The sequence below is a fragment of the Pezoporus occidentalis genome, unplaced genomic scaffold (assembly GCF_034315485.1).
Source record: "Pezoporus occidentalis ecotype Australia unplaced genomic scaffold, CSIRO_AGI_Poc_V1 ctg2, whole genome shotgun sequence".
NCBI lineage: Eukaryota > Metazoa > Chordata > Aves > Psittaciformes > Psittacidae > Pezoporus > Pezoporus occidentalis.
This window is the reverse complement of record NW_026913855.1, coordinates 18777071-18792617: the sequence shown is the minus strand read 5'-3', so window position 1 is coordinate 18792617 and position 15547 is coordinate 18777071. Positions and strand designations below refer to the sequence as shown.

At 45.1% G+C, this 15547-nt stretch overlaps 1 protein-coding gene and 1 long non-coding RNA gene across 2 annotated transcripts; one reads left to right on the top strand and one right to left on the bottom strand.

Annotated features, from left to right (window-relative positions):
- Nucleotides 1-6666: 6666 nt before the first annotated feature.
- Nucleotides 6667-14559, bottom strand: NRSN1 (neurensin 1). Its single transcript, XM_062618041.1, has 3 exons — nt 14285-14559; nt 9267-9464; nt 6667-8232 (listed from the first exon to the last, which is right to left on the bottom strand). Exons 2-3 carry the CDS (start codon nt 9453-9455, stop codon nt 7834-7836), a joined length of 588 nt encoding a protein of 195 aa, XP_062474025.1. The 5' UTR covers nt 9456-9464; nt 14285-14559; the 3' UTR covers nt 6667-7833.
- On the top strand, nt 13208-13473 carry LOC134163103 (uncharacterized). The gene is made up of 2 exons (XR_009964576.1): nt 13208-13320; nt 13401-13473. It is a non-coding gene; the product is annotated as an uncharacterized LOC134163103 (long non-coding RNA).
- Nucleotides 14560-15547: the final 988 nt, after the last annotated feature.

The following is a 15547-nucleotide window of genomic DNA, read 5'->3' as shown; positions in this document are numbered from 1 at the left end:
GGTGTTGGGACCGGTCTTGTTCAACATCTTCGTCGCTGACATGGACAGTGGGATTGAGTGCGCCCTCAGCAAGTTTGCCGATGACACCAAGCTGTGTGGTTCGGTTGATACCCTGGAGGGAAGGAATGCCATCCAGAGGGACCTCGACACGCCTGTGAGGTGGGCTGATGCCAACCTCATGAAGTTTAACCGTGCCAAGTGCAAGGTCCTACACCTGGGTCGGAGCAATCCCAGGCACAGCTACAGGTTGGGCAGAGAAGAGATTCAGAGCAGCCCTGCAGAGAAGGTCTTGGGGGTGTTGGTCAATGAGAAAATGAACATGAGCCGGCTTCAGTGCGCACTCACAGCCCAGAAAGCCAACCGTATCCTGGGCTGCATCAAAAGGAACGTGACCAGCAGGTCGAAGGAGGTGATCCTGCCCCTCTCCTCTGCTCTCGTGAGACCCCACTTGGAGTATTGTGTGCAGTTCTGGTGTCCTCAACATAAAAAGGACATGGAACTGTTGGAACAAGTCCAGAGAAGGGCCACGAGGGTGATCAGGGCACTGGAGCACCTCCCATATGAAGACAGGCTGAGAAAGTTGGGGCTGTTCAGCCTGGAGAAGAGAAGGCTGTGTGGAGACCTCATAGCAGCCTTCCAGTATCTGAAGGGGGCCTATAGGGATGCTGGGGAGGGACTCTTCATATAGGGACTGTAGTGATAGGACAAGGGGTAACGGGTTCAAACTTAAACAGGGGAAGTTTAGATTGGATATAAGGAGGAAATTCTTTCCTGTTAGGGTGGTGAGGCACTGGAATGGGTTGCCCAGGGAGGCTGTGAATGCTCCATCCCTGGTCAGGTTGGACGAGGTCTTGGGTGACATTGTTTAGCGTGAGGTGTCCCTGCCCATGGCATGGGGGTTGGAACTTGATGATCTTAAGGTCCTTTCCAGCCAAAACCATTCTACGATCCTTACAGGTGGTCTTGCTAATAGTTTTTCTGTTTTCATTTGGTGTGTGTGATACCTTAACTCGGTTTTACATGAGAAATACATTATTTTGTTAAGCTTATATAATGTTATTTTATTAAGCTTATATGCAACATTTCTGAGGGCTTTTTTAAGACTTGTTTTCCTGTTTTGGTTTTATTTTTCAAAAGAATTTGCTATTAAAGAGAACTATCATACTGATATTCTTGTATTTTGTCTCATATCAAGACCTGTTATGCTAAGTCTATCTTTGGGTGACTGGCTTTATAAACCTAGTGATTTTGCAGCTTGATAGGATTCTCTCATAACTAGAACTTTAAAAAAAAAGTCAGATATTTTAGTTTTCATGTTGCAGCTGTGAAAGGAAATATGCTGATAATTTAGCTATTACATAACTATAAATCTAAGTTACAAATCTGAGAATAACAGCACAGTTAAATTGGCCACTGGTTTTTAATGACATAGTTCAGGTTAGGACTGGATTACTGTTATGTGTATACTGTTGAGCTGGTACTGAGTAAGTAATGTGGGTTTTATCTGTTCACTGACAATACTTGAGAAAACTACCAGAACTTCTAGATATCTCCCTGCTGAAATGCCCAATTTCAGTAAAGCATTAAAGCATATGCTTAAATCCCCTGGGACTGCAGTTTTCATTGAAGTTTATCTAATGCTTTGGTGCTTTAACATATCAGAGTCAAAATAAAGTTAGTTTCCAGAAAGAAATGGGTAAAAATAAAGAAAATATAATCCCTGCTCAGTCTCATCTGGAGTAAAGAAAAATAATTGTGCATGCAGAAGAAAAAGAGTAAGTGTAAATATTCTGATTACTTGAAAATACGGGGAAAGAATTGTCGCTTGAGTACTTTGATTGATTATCCAAAAGGTACATTAAAATAAGCATTATATAATAAATACAAGTACAAAATGAAGTATCTTGAGGAAGGGTGTATTTATTAAGTAGTAGCAATCAGAATTATTTAATGGGATGCAGCTTAAGGATGTGTGGTTTTGGGTGGCCAATAGCCTTCAATTTAAATTTTAATCAAAAGAAGTGCTTTACAGTGCAATAGGTAATGAAGCTGTCCACTATCTTTAGATTATCCTGAACGTGCATATTTGTATGCATTAACTTACAGGCATGTGTGTGAACACTCTAACAATGCATTTGCTGTGTGTCCACACATACTGCACATATAAATAATGTGCATATACTATAATCTAAACTTGTTATATTGTTAGTGATGGGAGAAAATGTTATTGATTGTAGCTGAAATTTGCTATAATTATACAAGAAAACATAGCTAAATCTAGTCATAACTAACCTCATAAAAAGGGTGACATGTCTTTTTAAGTTATTGCATATTTTGGTGCTTTGCTGAACCAAGCTCAGAATTGGACCCCTGAAGTAAAACAGAAATAGTAGCCTAGAACCAAGTGTGAGCTATGTTGGTCATAAAGCAGTGGACAGGATTTGGAAAATTCAAGAGAGAAAGTGGAAGTCTTTACTACAGCATGTGATACCAAAACTCCCAAAGGTGTTTAGTACCAGCTACAGAGCTGGGAACATCTGATTTAAACAAAGGGGTATTTGGAAACAGTAGGCAGACTTCCAATAACCTATGCGGTTACTAAGAATGCCTTTAAATATTAATATTTTTCTTGCAGTCATCTACAGCTCTATTATTTGTAATTTTATAAATGAATCTCTCATTCAGCTATACTTTTCCCTTGTTCCAAATGGGACCAAAATTTATTCAAAATACAGGTGTTATTAGTTGAAAGCTTCTACTCTCCAATCCTAAAACAGTTTAAAAATCTCGTTTGGTATAATCTAGAAGGAATCCTCTATAAAATGATTCACAGTTCTGTATGTCAAGAACATGTAGACTCATGATTATGGTTAATGGATTTTCAAAAGCCCCTCTTCATCTCCTTCCTGTCTGTGCTGCCTCCCCTCTGTCACCATGTCAGGCAGGCTCATTTTGCACCCACTCCAAGACATGCCTGGGGCAGGCGTCCCTCTTGCCTCACCCCTGCTGCTGTCCTGAAAATAGACAGGGAGGCTTAGGAAGGAAATATCAGGGCTCAAAGTTCCTTACAGTGTCAGGGCGAGAAAGGGCAGCAGATGCTGAAGTCATTAGGTGAGCAGAAGCATGGAAATGAAGGCCTTCTATGTGTTCTCCTGCTGAAGAACACGTCCTCCTAGCCTCAGGCTGTGGGGTGTCTCTGGCTAGGCAACAGCCTGAAGCTGTAAGGCTTGAGGCTGAAATTGCTGGAGCAGCATATCTAGTACATAGTTAAACTGACTGGTTTATTAGCAAGTGTTTAAAAATGATCTCCTTTATTTGCAAAAGCCTGTGAGTGGTAAATTATGTAAAAAGCGGGCCTTCAAAAAACAGCTGCAAATGATTAGACAAAACAGTAAGTTACTTGATGCTGTCTCTTCTGTCTACAGGGATGTTAGAAGTATTTGCCTGACCTAGTGTTAATATGCAGAGATTATTTTCATGCTAATCCCTCTGTAAATTATCTGACATCAAAACTGAGCTTTGCCCTGCTTAATGTATATCAAGTGAACTAATGCAGGAAACGCTCACTGTGTGGTCTGCCACTCATCCAGATAAGAGCTGAATAAAAATCAGGGAGTGGATGGATTGTTTGCCCACAGATCAGAAGGCTCCAGAAGGAGCACACATGGTCTCAAAGTAATAGAAATAGTAGGAGACTATGTGGGTCTCCCCATTTGCCATGATATTCCTCGGACACATTGTGCCACAGGGATGACCTGGCAAAACTCATCATTTCTGTAAGTGGCACGTAGGCATTAACCCCAAATGACCAGTGCAGGATAATGCTCTGTGGGGATGCCAGTTCTCAGCTGTGAAAGTGGTGGGATGAGGAGGGAGTGAGGCTATACCTCCAAAGTCTGCTCGGCAAGCATAATACTGTCTCACTGCCCCTAACATACAGTGAGCTGAGAGGGCAGCCTGCTATGTAATGGCAGGATGACCAGTCAGTGCTGAATGAGCCAAAGTACCAATTCCTTTATTTTTCCAAATTTATTCTGCTATTAGCCCTTTGCTAGAAAGCTGCTGGTAAAGTGCATCCAACTAAGGTACTTGCAGTCTTTTGCTTCCTCCCTTGGATCTCATGTTCTTGGGGGCTAAACAGCCTCCCGGGTGTGCAGGTTCTGCTGCTGCTCTCCCCCTACCAAACCTCTCTCTCTGACGGCCGCTGATGAGGATGCTGCAGCCTTCCCCACACTGCTGCTGCTTTCATGAAGAGCTGTTTTCTTGCACTCACGCATGATTAGAACTCTCATATGTGGAAATGGCAGGCTGAGGCTGTGGCAGAAACTGGGAATTAAATCTGCTTATAGGCAGCTTGGGAGGAGGGAATGTTTCTGCATCTGTGCCTTTGCCTGTGATTCACTGTGCACTGGAAACAAATGGAAAATAAAGGTGTCAAGACAGCCTGGAGGGGGAAGGACAGAACAGATGCTGAAGAGAAGCCTTATCTGTACAGTGTGGTGGGGGAAGCAGACCTAATCTTCAGAACATCTATCCACCAAAATGAAGTTGGTGATTACCACTTTGACTAAAAATGTGATTTCTTTTACCACAGTTGCAGAGAAAATGGTGTTGGGCTAAGAGGGGTTGCATTGTAATTTTAAGCCAAAAAAAGACTAGAAGAGGGAAAAGAAATAAGGTGAATGTGAAGAAAATTAAAGACTCTTGAGCAGGGAGGTCAGAGGGTTGGAAAAAAAACAGCTTGGGTCCTTAAGCTGTATTTTATTTTGTGCTCTTTGGAAAGGTGATGGCAGTCAGTGCTGGGATGTGAAGTCACGGGCAGTGCTGGGGTGGAACATGCCCTGCAAGGGGAAAAAGATGCATGATAGGGGAATGATATGTGCAGGGACAGAATGCCCTCAGCTTCACTAGAAAGTACCCAGGGAGCTTAACTGCCCCTCACTGCTCCTCAGCTGGAGGCTGTACCATAGGTTCTTTCAATGAGAACAGCAAAAAGCATATCTCTGCTGCTCTTCTGCTGATGCTTCAGTTCCTGCACCAAAGGGTGAAGGTGTTAAAACACTACAAGGAAATGGATCTTGAAAATGTTTCTACAATGTCTTAATCTTTCCAGCTTCTTAATAGCAACAGAGTAATTTTCTGCTTAGTATTTCTACAAAAGCCCTGTGAGGCACTGATTCTCTGCTGTGAAGGACTGCAGCCTCTGGAGGTCTCTATTGTGGAAAAGCTCTAAGCAACTGAAACACGATTTAGTGAGATGAAACGTGTGGCAATGTTAGCCATGACAGCATTACCAGCTTTGCTGCTGCTGCTGCTAAATTCCAAACCCATTTCCTATCCCAGCAAGCTTCAGTAAGTTCCTCAATGTTTTTTTTTCCCCTAACACCTGGGTAATGCCATGCCGTGACTCATCCTCTCTCATACTGCCAAAGCATGTTCAGTTTTGCAGGAGCGATGCACAATGTGACAGAGTGCCTGGCTTGCATCAGCTCTATTAGGCCAGCCATCCTCTGGACAAAAATACGGCGATGCTTGCATGTGTGTATCTACCTGTGGGGTATGTTTTAAGAAGGACTGTATACCCATATAGCTACTTTGGGTAAACAAACCTAACCTCTGCTTTCTTTTCCAGCAGGATTTTCATTCAAACTTCCAGTAGTGTTGAGAAAAGGTAGGTGGAGAGAAGGGACTCAGTAATAGCTACAGGAGCCAGCACTCTCATCTCTTTCAGTGAACTTCACTGTAGAACTGAAAATGTCACATTTCTGCCATGCACGGTTTTTAATTCAAAGCTCTCCATCGGAAAGGTCAGGGCAGCTTGACTCTGCTGCCCACACACCGATAGCCAGGCAGCCATGAAAGCTCATCACGGTAAACACAAATCCTCTCGGCCTGAAAAGCAAGTGCTGAGGACTCTCTGCCTGGAATAACTAACGAATGGCAGCAGTGACAACCTGTCCCCCATGTCCCAGCCCTGCCACATGCCTTGTGAGGAATCATTACCCACCACCCCTCTTCTTGCTGGCTTGCTTTGTAAATATTGCAGAGCTCCTAACTTACCCATTTCCTCATCTTTTCCTGTTTAGCACTGCTTGATCTGCTTCTCCTCTGAGATTAGAGTATTATTTTTAAGCACCAGGTGCAATGTGCTTTTGCACTTCTAATGTATGGGTGCCAGTGAGTTGTTGGACGCCCCAAAACTCACTTTGTTTCATTCTCTGTAATCATGTGCATGTGGCAAGCTCTTGATTGTCCCTCTTTCAGTGCTAATGCCTGTACACTGCCATCGAGTTGCTAAGACAGGCACTTTCTTTGAAGAAGAAAATTTTACTTCTGCTGCTGTCAGCCACGATAATTACTGCAGATTCAGCTGAAACTCCCAAAACATGTATGTTCTGGTCTATTTAAGGTGTGGAAGTATGAACCAAGTCACAGCCCACAAACTGTGGGAAAGAGGAAGGGAAAGAGCATAGATGTTACCACGTACCTTTGTTAGTGCACTGGAATCTTTTTGATTGAGCACCAATGCGATTTCCTCACCTATGAAAGCTGAAAACACAGACTGCATTAAGAGACTCTGAGTTTCAACTACTGATTTCTCCTTTCAAAATATCTTACTAAATTTATAGAGAAACCTGTTTGATAAGAAAGAGACTTTTCACAAAATCCATCACTGGCTCACGCCAAGAGTTTTATTCAATCCATTCAAAAAATAGACAGAACTATAAGGTGGCACATATTGTCAGAGAGTACAAATGTCACATCTTTCTTTATACGGTTTAATTTAAATCCATAGATTAAGACAGTGAAATAATTGCCCTGTGTGGGAAAATAACTGAGGGTCTTCCATGAAAGGACAAGTCTTCAAGTTAGCATTTACACAAATGTATCTGGTTAAGCATAACTTTTTCTATCCTCTATAAAAATATAAACAGCATTTCAAAATGCCTTTAGATAAGTGTGTTAAGGTCATCTAACATGGCATCAATGTACTGACAGAATATGAGGCCTGGGCATGTCAAACCACGTTTAGTAATCCATACCCATCCAAAAAGAAAACATTGTATGAGCTTCAAACATAACACAACATAATGAAACAATATCAAACAAAAGATACACAAGTACATATTCCTCCTTCCATATGAATTCCTTCTATTTATTTTTGTTAATACGGCAATAAACAAGACAGAAGTGGCAGTTACGCACAGGTTAATTGTAACTTGGGATCAAGTATAACTTGCCCTTCCCAGAAAGTAACATCACTGGGAAGTGAGATGCACCAGGATCACATTAAGGGCACTCACTGCCATGTGTTTTACCTGGGCAGTATTACTTTGATGAAGGCTGTAGAATGTGGCAGGAGGACAAGTGCAAATTACAAGGGCAGAATCTTTGCTTCCCAGACAGCAGAACCAGGAGCTAAAGTTAAGACTAAACAGTATTTTACTGGCAAGAAGAAACTTAAACAAAAAGCCAGCTCATCTAAACTTGAAACAGTGGGATGTGGGGTGTTCTCGGTACAGCTGTTGTAAATGCACCCTATGTTTTCCAGGGATGCAATCTGATAAGCTAAACACCTAATCGTCGTTGCAAGGACTTACTGGTTCAACACAGATTAAAATGTTCAAATACACTGAATATACTGGTCACAGATCTAATCACATCATTTCCCTTTTCCCCATCCTAAATTTGTATTGGAGCAGCTTCCCTCTCAGCTGTGTGTTTGTATAGCAGAGCACTGGATGTTGTAATCGACTAGCACGTATGCCAACAACGGCTGATATTTTCCAGTTAAAGTGATCTACAGGTGAGAAACAAAACCTAAGGGAAGGGTCAGGTTTCAGATAGAGGTTGGACATTTTGAACTTTGGACAAAGTGACAGGTATCTTTGATTCTCCTGGTGCTGGAGCTTTTGTGACTGGGTTTGCATGGGCTTTTATATCAGCTATTCTCTCTTTGAATCTCTGCTGGAGGTACTTTTCTTCTTTGGAGTAACTTTTAGCAAAAGCAGACATCAGCAGACACACTGCCACGCTGGACCCTCCAACGCAAAACAGGATTGCTCCTGCCAGCTTGCATATATCAAGGGACCCATTAAACTGAATGGCACGGGTATCTACCACAACAAAATCATCTTTCCCAAGAGCTTCGATTTTCGGTGGCACAAGAAAACCCACCACAAGAACCGTTAAACCTATGAGCATAAAAGCTGTCCCAGAGATGAGTCCGACCTGGAAAACAAAGAAACAAAACAAATTAATATGAATTTCCAGTTTTTTACAGGTAAGTGGTCCTAGAAGGCATCTAGCTTTCACAGTGTCTTGCATGTAGAGTTTTCTCTTCTAGGAGAAGGATGATATTTTTCTTTCAGGTCATTATGTGACACTACCAGAAGTAGAATATATGGAGAAACTGCCTTTTTACAACTTTAATTCAGCATTTACATTTCTGGAAACAATGGAACATGCATTTATACATCCAAAGAGCATTTCACGTCCAAAGGCTCTATCACATACAGGATCACAGTTTAAGCCCGGTGCTGTGTGACAGATTTATTTCTTTAGTTTTAGGTGGTGGTTAGGACCAACATTTCAATCCCTGCTGACAGTCATATAATCATAGTGTCATATTCACTGCTTGCTTTTACACCATGAAATTCCTTCACAGAGATTAGAAGGAAGTTGCTATTGCTATGAACAGATCACAGACTATTTCTAGCACATTTCAAGTGTAAAGTGCAAAATCTGGGTTGCACAGAATGCCCCTACCATCAGAGCAGAGGGGTTGAATTAGATGGCCTCATGGGCCCCTTCCAGCCTCTGATGTTCTCCAGTTCTGTCAAGTTCCCTGACCTTAACAGAGACCTTGCAGTTTTCTTGATCCCTAAGTCACGCAGTCCTAGAGTTACTGCTGTTAACCTACCAGTCCTACTCCCAGTAGTTTGGCAGGACTACTGTGGGTGCAGACCAAAGGTAAACTACACTTTCAAGCTATGTGTGGAATTTCCCAGGCAACACTGTGATGTTTCAGTGATATGGCTCCTTGTGACACAGAAACTAGAGGATCCAAAGACCCTAGAACTCCCTTGAAAATTGATTCACCTTGGTAAGAGCACCCTGCTTTCAGAGAGATTGTAACTCAATCATCAGGGAAAACTGAGCAACAGAAGGCCTTAGTTATTTTCCCATGTAACTTAACTCATGAGTTACACGAGAAAGTACTGCAGTGTGAGTTTCTAATGCCAGTAAACAGCAACATGCAGTACCTTCCAGAACGTAGAGCTCCACCTGCTAGGCGATCTCTGGATCTGAAAATCATCCTCATACTCCCAAATCGAAGCTGTGCAGTCCTCATAGAACTGATGCAGGTAGGACCGAACTCCATAGCGTTGGTACCCTCCCTCAGTGCCTCCCTGTGCATGCTTGGAACCACAGATGTCAGCATAGGAGCTCATCCTTCCTACCTGCAATGAGATGTTTCATGCAAAACAGATTAATAGTGATGTGGCAGGAGAGGAAAACTAGAAACTCTCCAGCTGACACGAAGAAAAGCATCCCAGGAGAGACATTTCCTTCATGTTTTTCCAAACAAAAAAATGGGCCTGGTAAAGTTGCATGCAGTGATCCAGCTCAAGAGAACCCAAGGCACTCGGTGTCTTGGCACAGCACAGCCTAAAGGTGCTGAAGGGAACAGTGCCTTCCATATGCAGGGTGCCCACACCCCATCTTTTGTACCAGCATGCTATTACGTTTCTATGCAGACTGAGAAAAGCAGAATATATCAGGTGACGTCCGACACCTGGGTGGGAGCAACCCCAGGCACAGCTACAGGTTGGGTGGAGAAGAGATAGAGAGCAGCCCTGTGGAGAAGGCCCTGGGGGGGTCAATAAGAAGATGAACATGAGCTGTCAGTGTGTGCTCGCAGCCCAGAAAGCCAACCGTATCCTGGGCTGCATCAAAAGGAGCGTGACCATTTAAGGGAATGGAACATCTCTCTTATGAGGAGAGGCTGAGGGAGCTGGGACTCTTTAGCTTGGAGGAGACTGAGGGGTGACCTCATCAATGTTTACAAACATGTAAAGGGTGAGTGTCAGGATGATGGAGCTAGGTTTTTTTCAGTGATGTCCAGTGATAGGACAAAGGGCAATGGGTGTAAACTGGAGCATAGGAGGTTCCATGTGAACATCAGGAAAAATTTCTTTACTGTGAGAATGACAGATCACTGGAACAGATTGCCCACGGGGGTTGTGGAGTCTCCTACGTTGGAGATATCCAAGGCCCGCCTGGACAAGTTCCTGTGTGGTGTACTCCAGGTTACCCTGCTCTTTCAGGAGGGTTTGATGATGATCTTTTCAGGCCCCTTCCAACCCTTAGGATTCTGTGATTCTGTGACCAGCAGGTTGAAGGAGGGGATCCTGCCCCTCTACTCTGCGCTTGTGAGACCTCACTTGGAGTATTGTGTGCAGTTCTGGTGTCCTCAACATAAAAAGGACATGGAAATGTTGGAACAAGTCCAGAGAAGGGCCACGAGGAGGATCAGGGGACTGGAGCACCTCCTGTATGAAGACGGGCTGAGAAAGTTGGGGCTGTTCAGCCTGGAGAAGAGAAGGCTGCATCGAGACCTCATAGCAGCCTTCCAGTATCTGAAGGGGGCCTATAGGGATGCTAGGGAGGGACTCTTTCATTAGAGACTGTAGTGATAGGACAAGGGGTAATGGGTTCAAACTTAAACAGGGCAAGTTTAGATTGGATATAAGGAGGAAGTTCTTTACTGTAAGGGTGGTGAGGCACTAGAATGGGTTGCCCAAAGAACTTGTGAATGCTCCATCTCTGGTGGTGTTCAAGGCCAGGCTGGACAGAGCCTTGGGTGACATGGTTTAGTGTGAGGTGTCTCTGCCCATAGCAGAGGGGTTGGAACTTGATGATCTCAAGGTCTTTTCCAACCTTCACTATTCTACGATTCTAATAAAATCCAGCATCCCCAAAGGGCTCACATTGCTTCTCATGCAGACTGCTTCTATGAATTTGATAGGGTTTGCAGCCTCAAGAACTAGGAACTGGGTAAGGTTTTTCAATTATTTTTTTTTACCAAGCTTTTGAAACACAGGACTAAACACTGATAGAACATTCATAGCCATGAGAAACAGAGGCAAAACAAGCCCCAGACAGACTGAAACTGTATATATCTTGTACTTAAATATGGATAATTAAAACTGAAAAAGATGGAATGTCATAACAGCACCAATCTGCTCACTGAAGGGAGTGAAATTAAAATATTAAACCTGTGGCAAACCGCTGCTGCCTTAGAGAAGTCAATGTCCAACTCCTGCTGACTTTAATAAAACCACAATTTTGTCTGCTATGAAAACTGCCAACAATGTTCCCCACTCTTTCCACTTCATGGAAGTTCTCATAACACACAAAATTTATATTTAATTATGCAGGTCCCAGGTGTGAACTTGCTTCACAGGTGTGATGCTATGGAATTCATTAAAGTAATACTAGCCCCTAAAAACTTGAGCAGCAGGTCCATGTTATTTAAATTGACTGATTTGTCTTTAAAGAAGTTCAGAAAGTCTTAGTCCCAAGGGAACTGTTAATCAGTACTTGCATCTGAATGTCACAGCTCAAATTATATCAGCTTTAAGCAGCTCATCTGATTGCCACAGCAATTTTACTTAAAGGGAAGGAAGGAAGGTCTGACGTGCTCACAGCAGCTAGGGCCTCCAAATTTCACGCTCTGCAGGCCTTTGCTCTTCAGGAATGAGTGATCTTGGTGGGTACATTTTGAGGTACAAAACTAAAAAAAGAAGTGGTATGGATATAAGTACATAATCTAAAGTCTTGTGTGCAAACACTTAAAGTAATTCTACTTTTGGAGCCTGTTTAAGCAGAAAGGAAGTCTTTTTCCCCCTAAGGTCAAAAAAGGGGAGGACCAGACATAACATGACCAGATAGTGTGGCCCATCAAAGCTCACTTGCATTACTCCAGCTGCCACCAGAAGATAATTTTAGAGCTTCTCTAGTTACTCCAGAAATCAGATAAGGCACATTGCAACTGTAGTTATTGCAATCAATTTAAAAAAACCCTTGACGTTATGTGACAGAAAACTGTATAAATATGATCTTGCATTCACTGCACTGTCTGTAGGTTTAGTAACAAAACGCCCTCCTTTCTCTTGACTAACAGTTTGAAGAAGAATTGTCTATAGGAACCACAAAGCCTGGAATCACTTACATTACAGCTTGATTCTTTAGCAATCTGAAATGCTAATAGGTGGATTTGGTCAGGCATATGAGAAAAATGATAAATAGGAGCTGAGAGATGGAGTAAAAACAAAAATAATGATCTTTTGCTTGTAAGATTTTTGATAGCATCAAATAGTATGACCTTCTAAAATGGAAGGAAAAAAGAGGACTGCCAACATCACTAATTCTTCTCAAGTACTGTATATTAGTCCTACTGAACATTTTCCTTATGCTCAGACTCTTCCACTTATAAGTGATCTCCCATCTTTTGCAAAATATCTTGTCCACTAGAGAGAAGGGAAGAAAGCTTCCCAGCCCTATATGACTCATAGAAGCAGCCTGATAATTTGGCCTAAGATGGTATCTCTTCTCAGCTGCAATGCAAACATAATGTTGGTGTTCTTGCTACTTACAGATGGGGCAGAGGAACTGACACAGTCAGACTATGGTGGGAGTAAACAGCTCTCCATAAATAAGAAGGAAACATGTGTCACAGCCATCAACTTACATCAGATGAATAAATACTGCAGTAGCTATGATCTCTTAAGTGTTGATGTATATTTGCATGTCTCACCTTTATGGCTGCGAAATTAAATGCTGAAATGTTGGACAACTTGCTAAACAGAGAGTCACAGTTATCTAATCCCTGTAACACACAAGATCAGAACACGCATCCAGTGGTTTAATCATTAAAAGTTCTTCTGTGCCTAAACCGGAGGTGCCTAGGAACACGTGGGATGTATGATCACAGCTTCAAAGCACACCACTGCATAGTAGCAATCCATCCCCTAGCAACTTTTGTTTCCATGGCAAAAGCTTGTCCTGTTTACTTTGAGCTTTACTATTCTCCACTGATCTGGGGAGATGTGACTGGGTTTGTGAGCAGGCAGATTAAAAGATGAGCAAGCTCTAACAAAAATCCCTCAATAAATTTCCCAACTACTTTGCTTTCCTACTGCAGGGTTGGACACATTTTAAAAAACCCTAAAACATATGTAAGAAATTGACATCTGAAAGGCCGGAAGAAGCAAACGAGGTTGTGCCATTGCTCTGCAACACACAGCACTAGATGTAAGCCACAGATGCTGATGGGTTTGCATAGGTGAAGTCCCCCTCTCCAGATTTACATACCTGGACCCTTCTGTTCAGAGGGCCGTGTTTCCTACCGAAAGCAAGTTCCCTGGAAGAGTGAACACTGGAATAAATAACCTCCCTTTGACCGCAGCCTCCGAGATGGCCCTTTTCATACCTCAAACCCCTGTCATACCAGCCTCCGGCACCTCCCCAGGCCAGACGCTGGCCCAGGCAGTGCTCAGGCTCACCCTGAGCTGTGTCCCTCACGGCCGAAGCAAGCCTTCCTGTGGCCGCGGCTCCGGCCTCGCCGGGGCTGGGGGAGAGGGACGAGCTGCTGCCGCTGCTCCCTGAGGGCGCCTGGGCTGCCCGGCTGCCTACCGGGGCGACTCCTGCGCTGCTGTCGTCCACCGGGGAGCCAGTGGGGCCTCCCCTGTGCGGGGACAAGGCCCAAAGGGGGGCGCACGGGCCAGCGGCCGTCACCAACGGCCGCGCAGACCGGAGCGCAGGACGCTGCTCCGGCCGGGCGGTACACGCTCTCCATCAACTGTCTCCCGGGCGAGGCGAAAGAACCTCGCAGCGCCCGCACTTGGGCAGGTATCCCGGTCCCCGCTACCCACCGGCACCCTTCACCCTACAGCCCGCCGCTCCTACCGGGGCCCCGAGGGCAGAGAGGCCGGCCCGGCCGCGGCGCCCCCTAGCGCAGCGCTGCGCGCATACCCCCCTCCCCGGCGGCAGCAGCCTCCCCCACGGGATGCTCCCTCACCGGGGCCGGGGGACGAAAGCCGCAGGTCCCGCCGTGCACACAGCTCTCCATCCCTTCTGCCGGGCGGCCGATGCCCAGCCGCCACTTTCCCCACGGGAAGCTCGATGCCGTACGCCTCCCGTGAGGAGCCCCCCTTCCCGCCGCCAAACTGCGCGGCCGAAGTTTGCGGAGAGGCCCGGTGACACGGGCCGGGGTTACCTGTCCCTCCCGCCGCTCCCCTCAGCCGGCTGAGCAACCGCAGCGGCGCTAGCTGCGGCTCTCCCTCGCCGGTCCCATCTCCGCTCTGCGCCGCGCCGGCCCCAGACACCACGTATTATGTACGGCCCGGAGCGCCGCTCGCTCCCGCTCCGTGCCTGCGCACTGAGCCGCCGCCACCGGGAGCGGAGGGGCGAGGGGAGAGCGCGGCGCGTCGCCCCCGCCCGGGGCGGCTTGTGGCGGGGACAGAGAGGGGACGCCGGGCCCAGCGGAGTCTGCGGTGAGGAGGGTCCCTCCGGCCGGGCCGCTCCTGAGGCCGGCGGGCGCACTGGGTGGCTGCCCCAGGTGCCCACCAAGGTCGCCGGTGTGTCCTCCCGGGGTGGCGGGAGCTGGAGGGACCTTGGGGCAGGTCTCTAATCGCCACCCCCATCTCCCATCCCCTGTTAAACAGCACTGAAAAATGCAGACTCAGTGTCTTGTCCGTTGGAGCCGATAGACGTTGCAAAAATACGAGCTGCAGAGAGTAAGGCACTGAGATCAAAGGGTTGGAGAAATAAATCAGTTAGTTGGCAAGGAGACCCAGGTTTTCTTTTAGGAGAAACAGTGACGCTGAGGGCCAAGTGTTAGCGTGTCGGATCTGTCCTGATAACAATAGGTTGGCTGTTCAGTGAGGAAAGATTTTAAGTAAGCAACTTAGGAGTTAAGGCAGCTGGTGAGGGAAGAGTTAGAAAGCATGACAAGGCAGGGAGAGCTGGAGATGCTAAAACGTACTCCACAAAGAGGCAATATGTAATTCCTCTGAAAAAAAGAATGAGAATGTAAAAGGCAAGAGTGATAGTCATTTCAAGGCTCTGTACTGAAGTACGCACAAAAATATTGTTGCATGCAGAAGAATGGAAGTGCATTAAAGCAAAATGGGGTAATATTAGCCAAAGGAAAAACAAGGTCTTTCTAAAGTGCTTAAATCATTACAGCACATGAAGAAGATGAGATTAATGGTGGTTTCATTAATAATAATAATGCCTAAGCTCCTTTTAAAAAGAAACCCAACCTGTAATTGGTATCAACAGTGAGTTTGGGCAGTTGCAAGCTAGGAATCGTAAAAACAGCTATTAAAGAGCAAGTAAGGGATTACATTTAGAGGAACAAACTCTTGTTTCAGTGGATTTCATCTTGTCCTTCCAAAGCTGTTATGCTTGTTTCAAGTAATGAGTAATGCCAACCAACAGTGGTTGGCCTGAGCTGAGCAGAGATACTTCCACAGCA

What these genes read in the sequence shown, in the direction of transcription:
- NRSN1 (XM_062618041.1), bottom strand. Translation starts at nt 9,455, where the DNA reads ATGAGCTCCTATGCTGACATCTGTGGTTCCAAGCATGCACAGGGAGGC. An exon ending in GGAGCTCTACGTTCTGGAAG is followed by an intron (nt 8,233 to 9,266) that starts GTACTGCATGTT and finishes TTTGTTTTCCAG; the next exon opens with GTCGGACTCATCTCTGGGAC.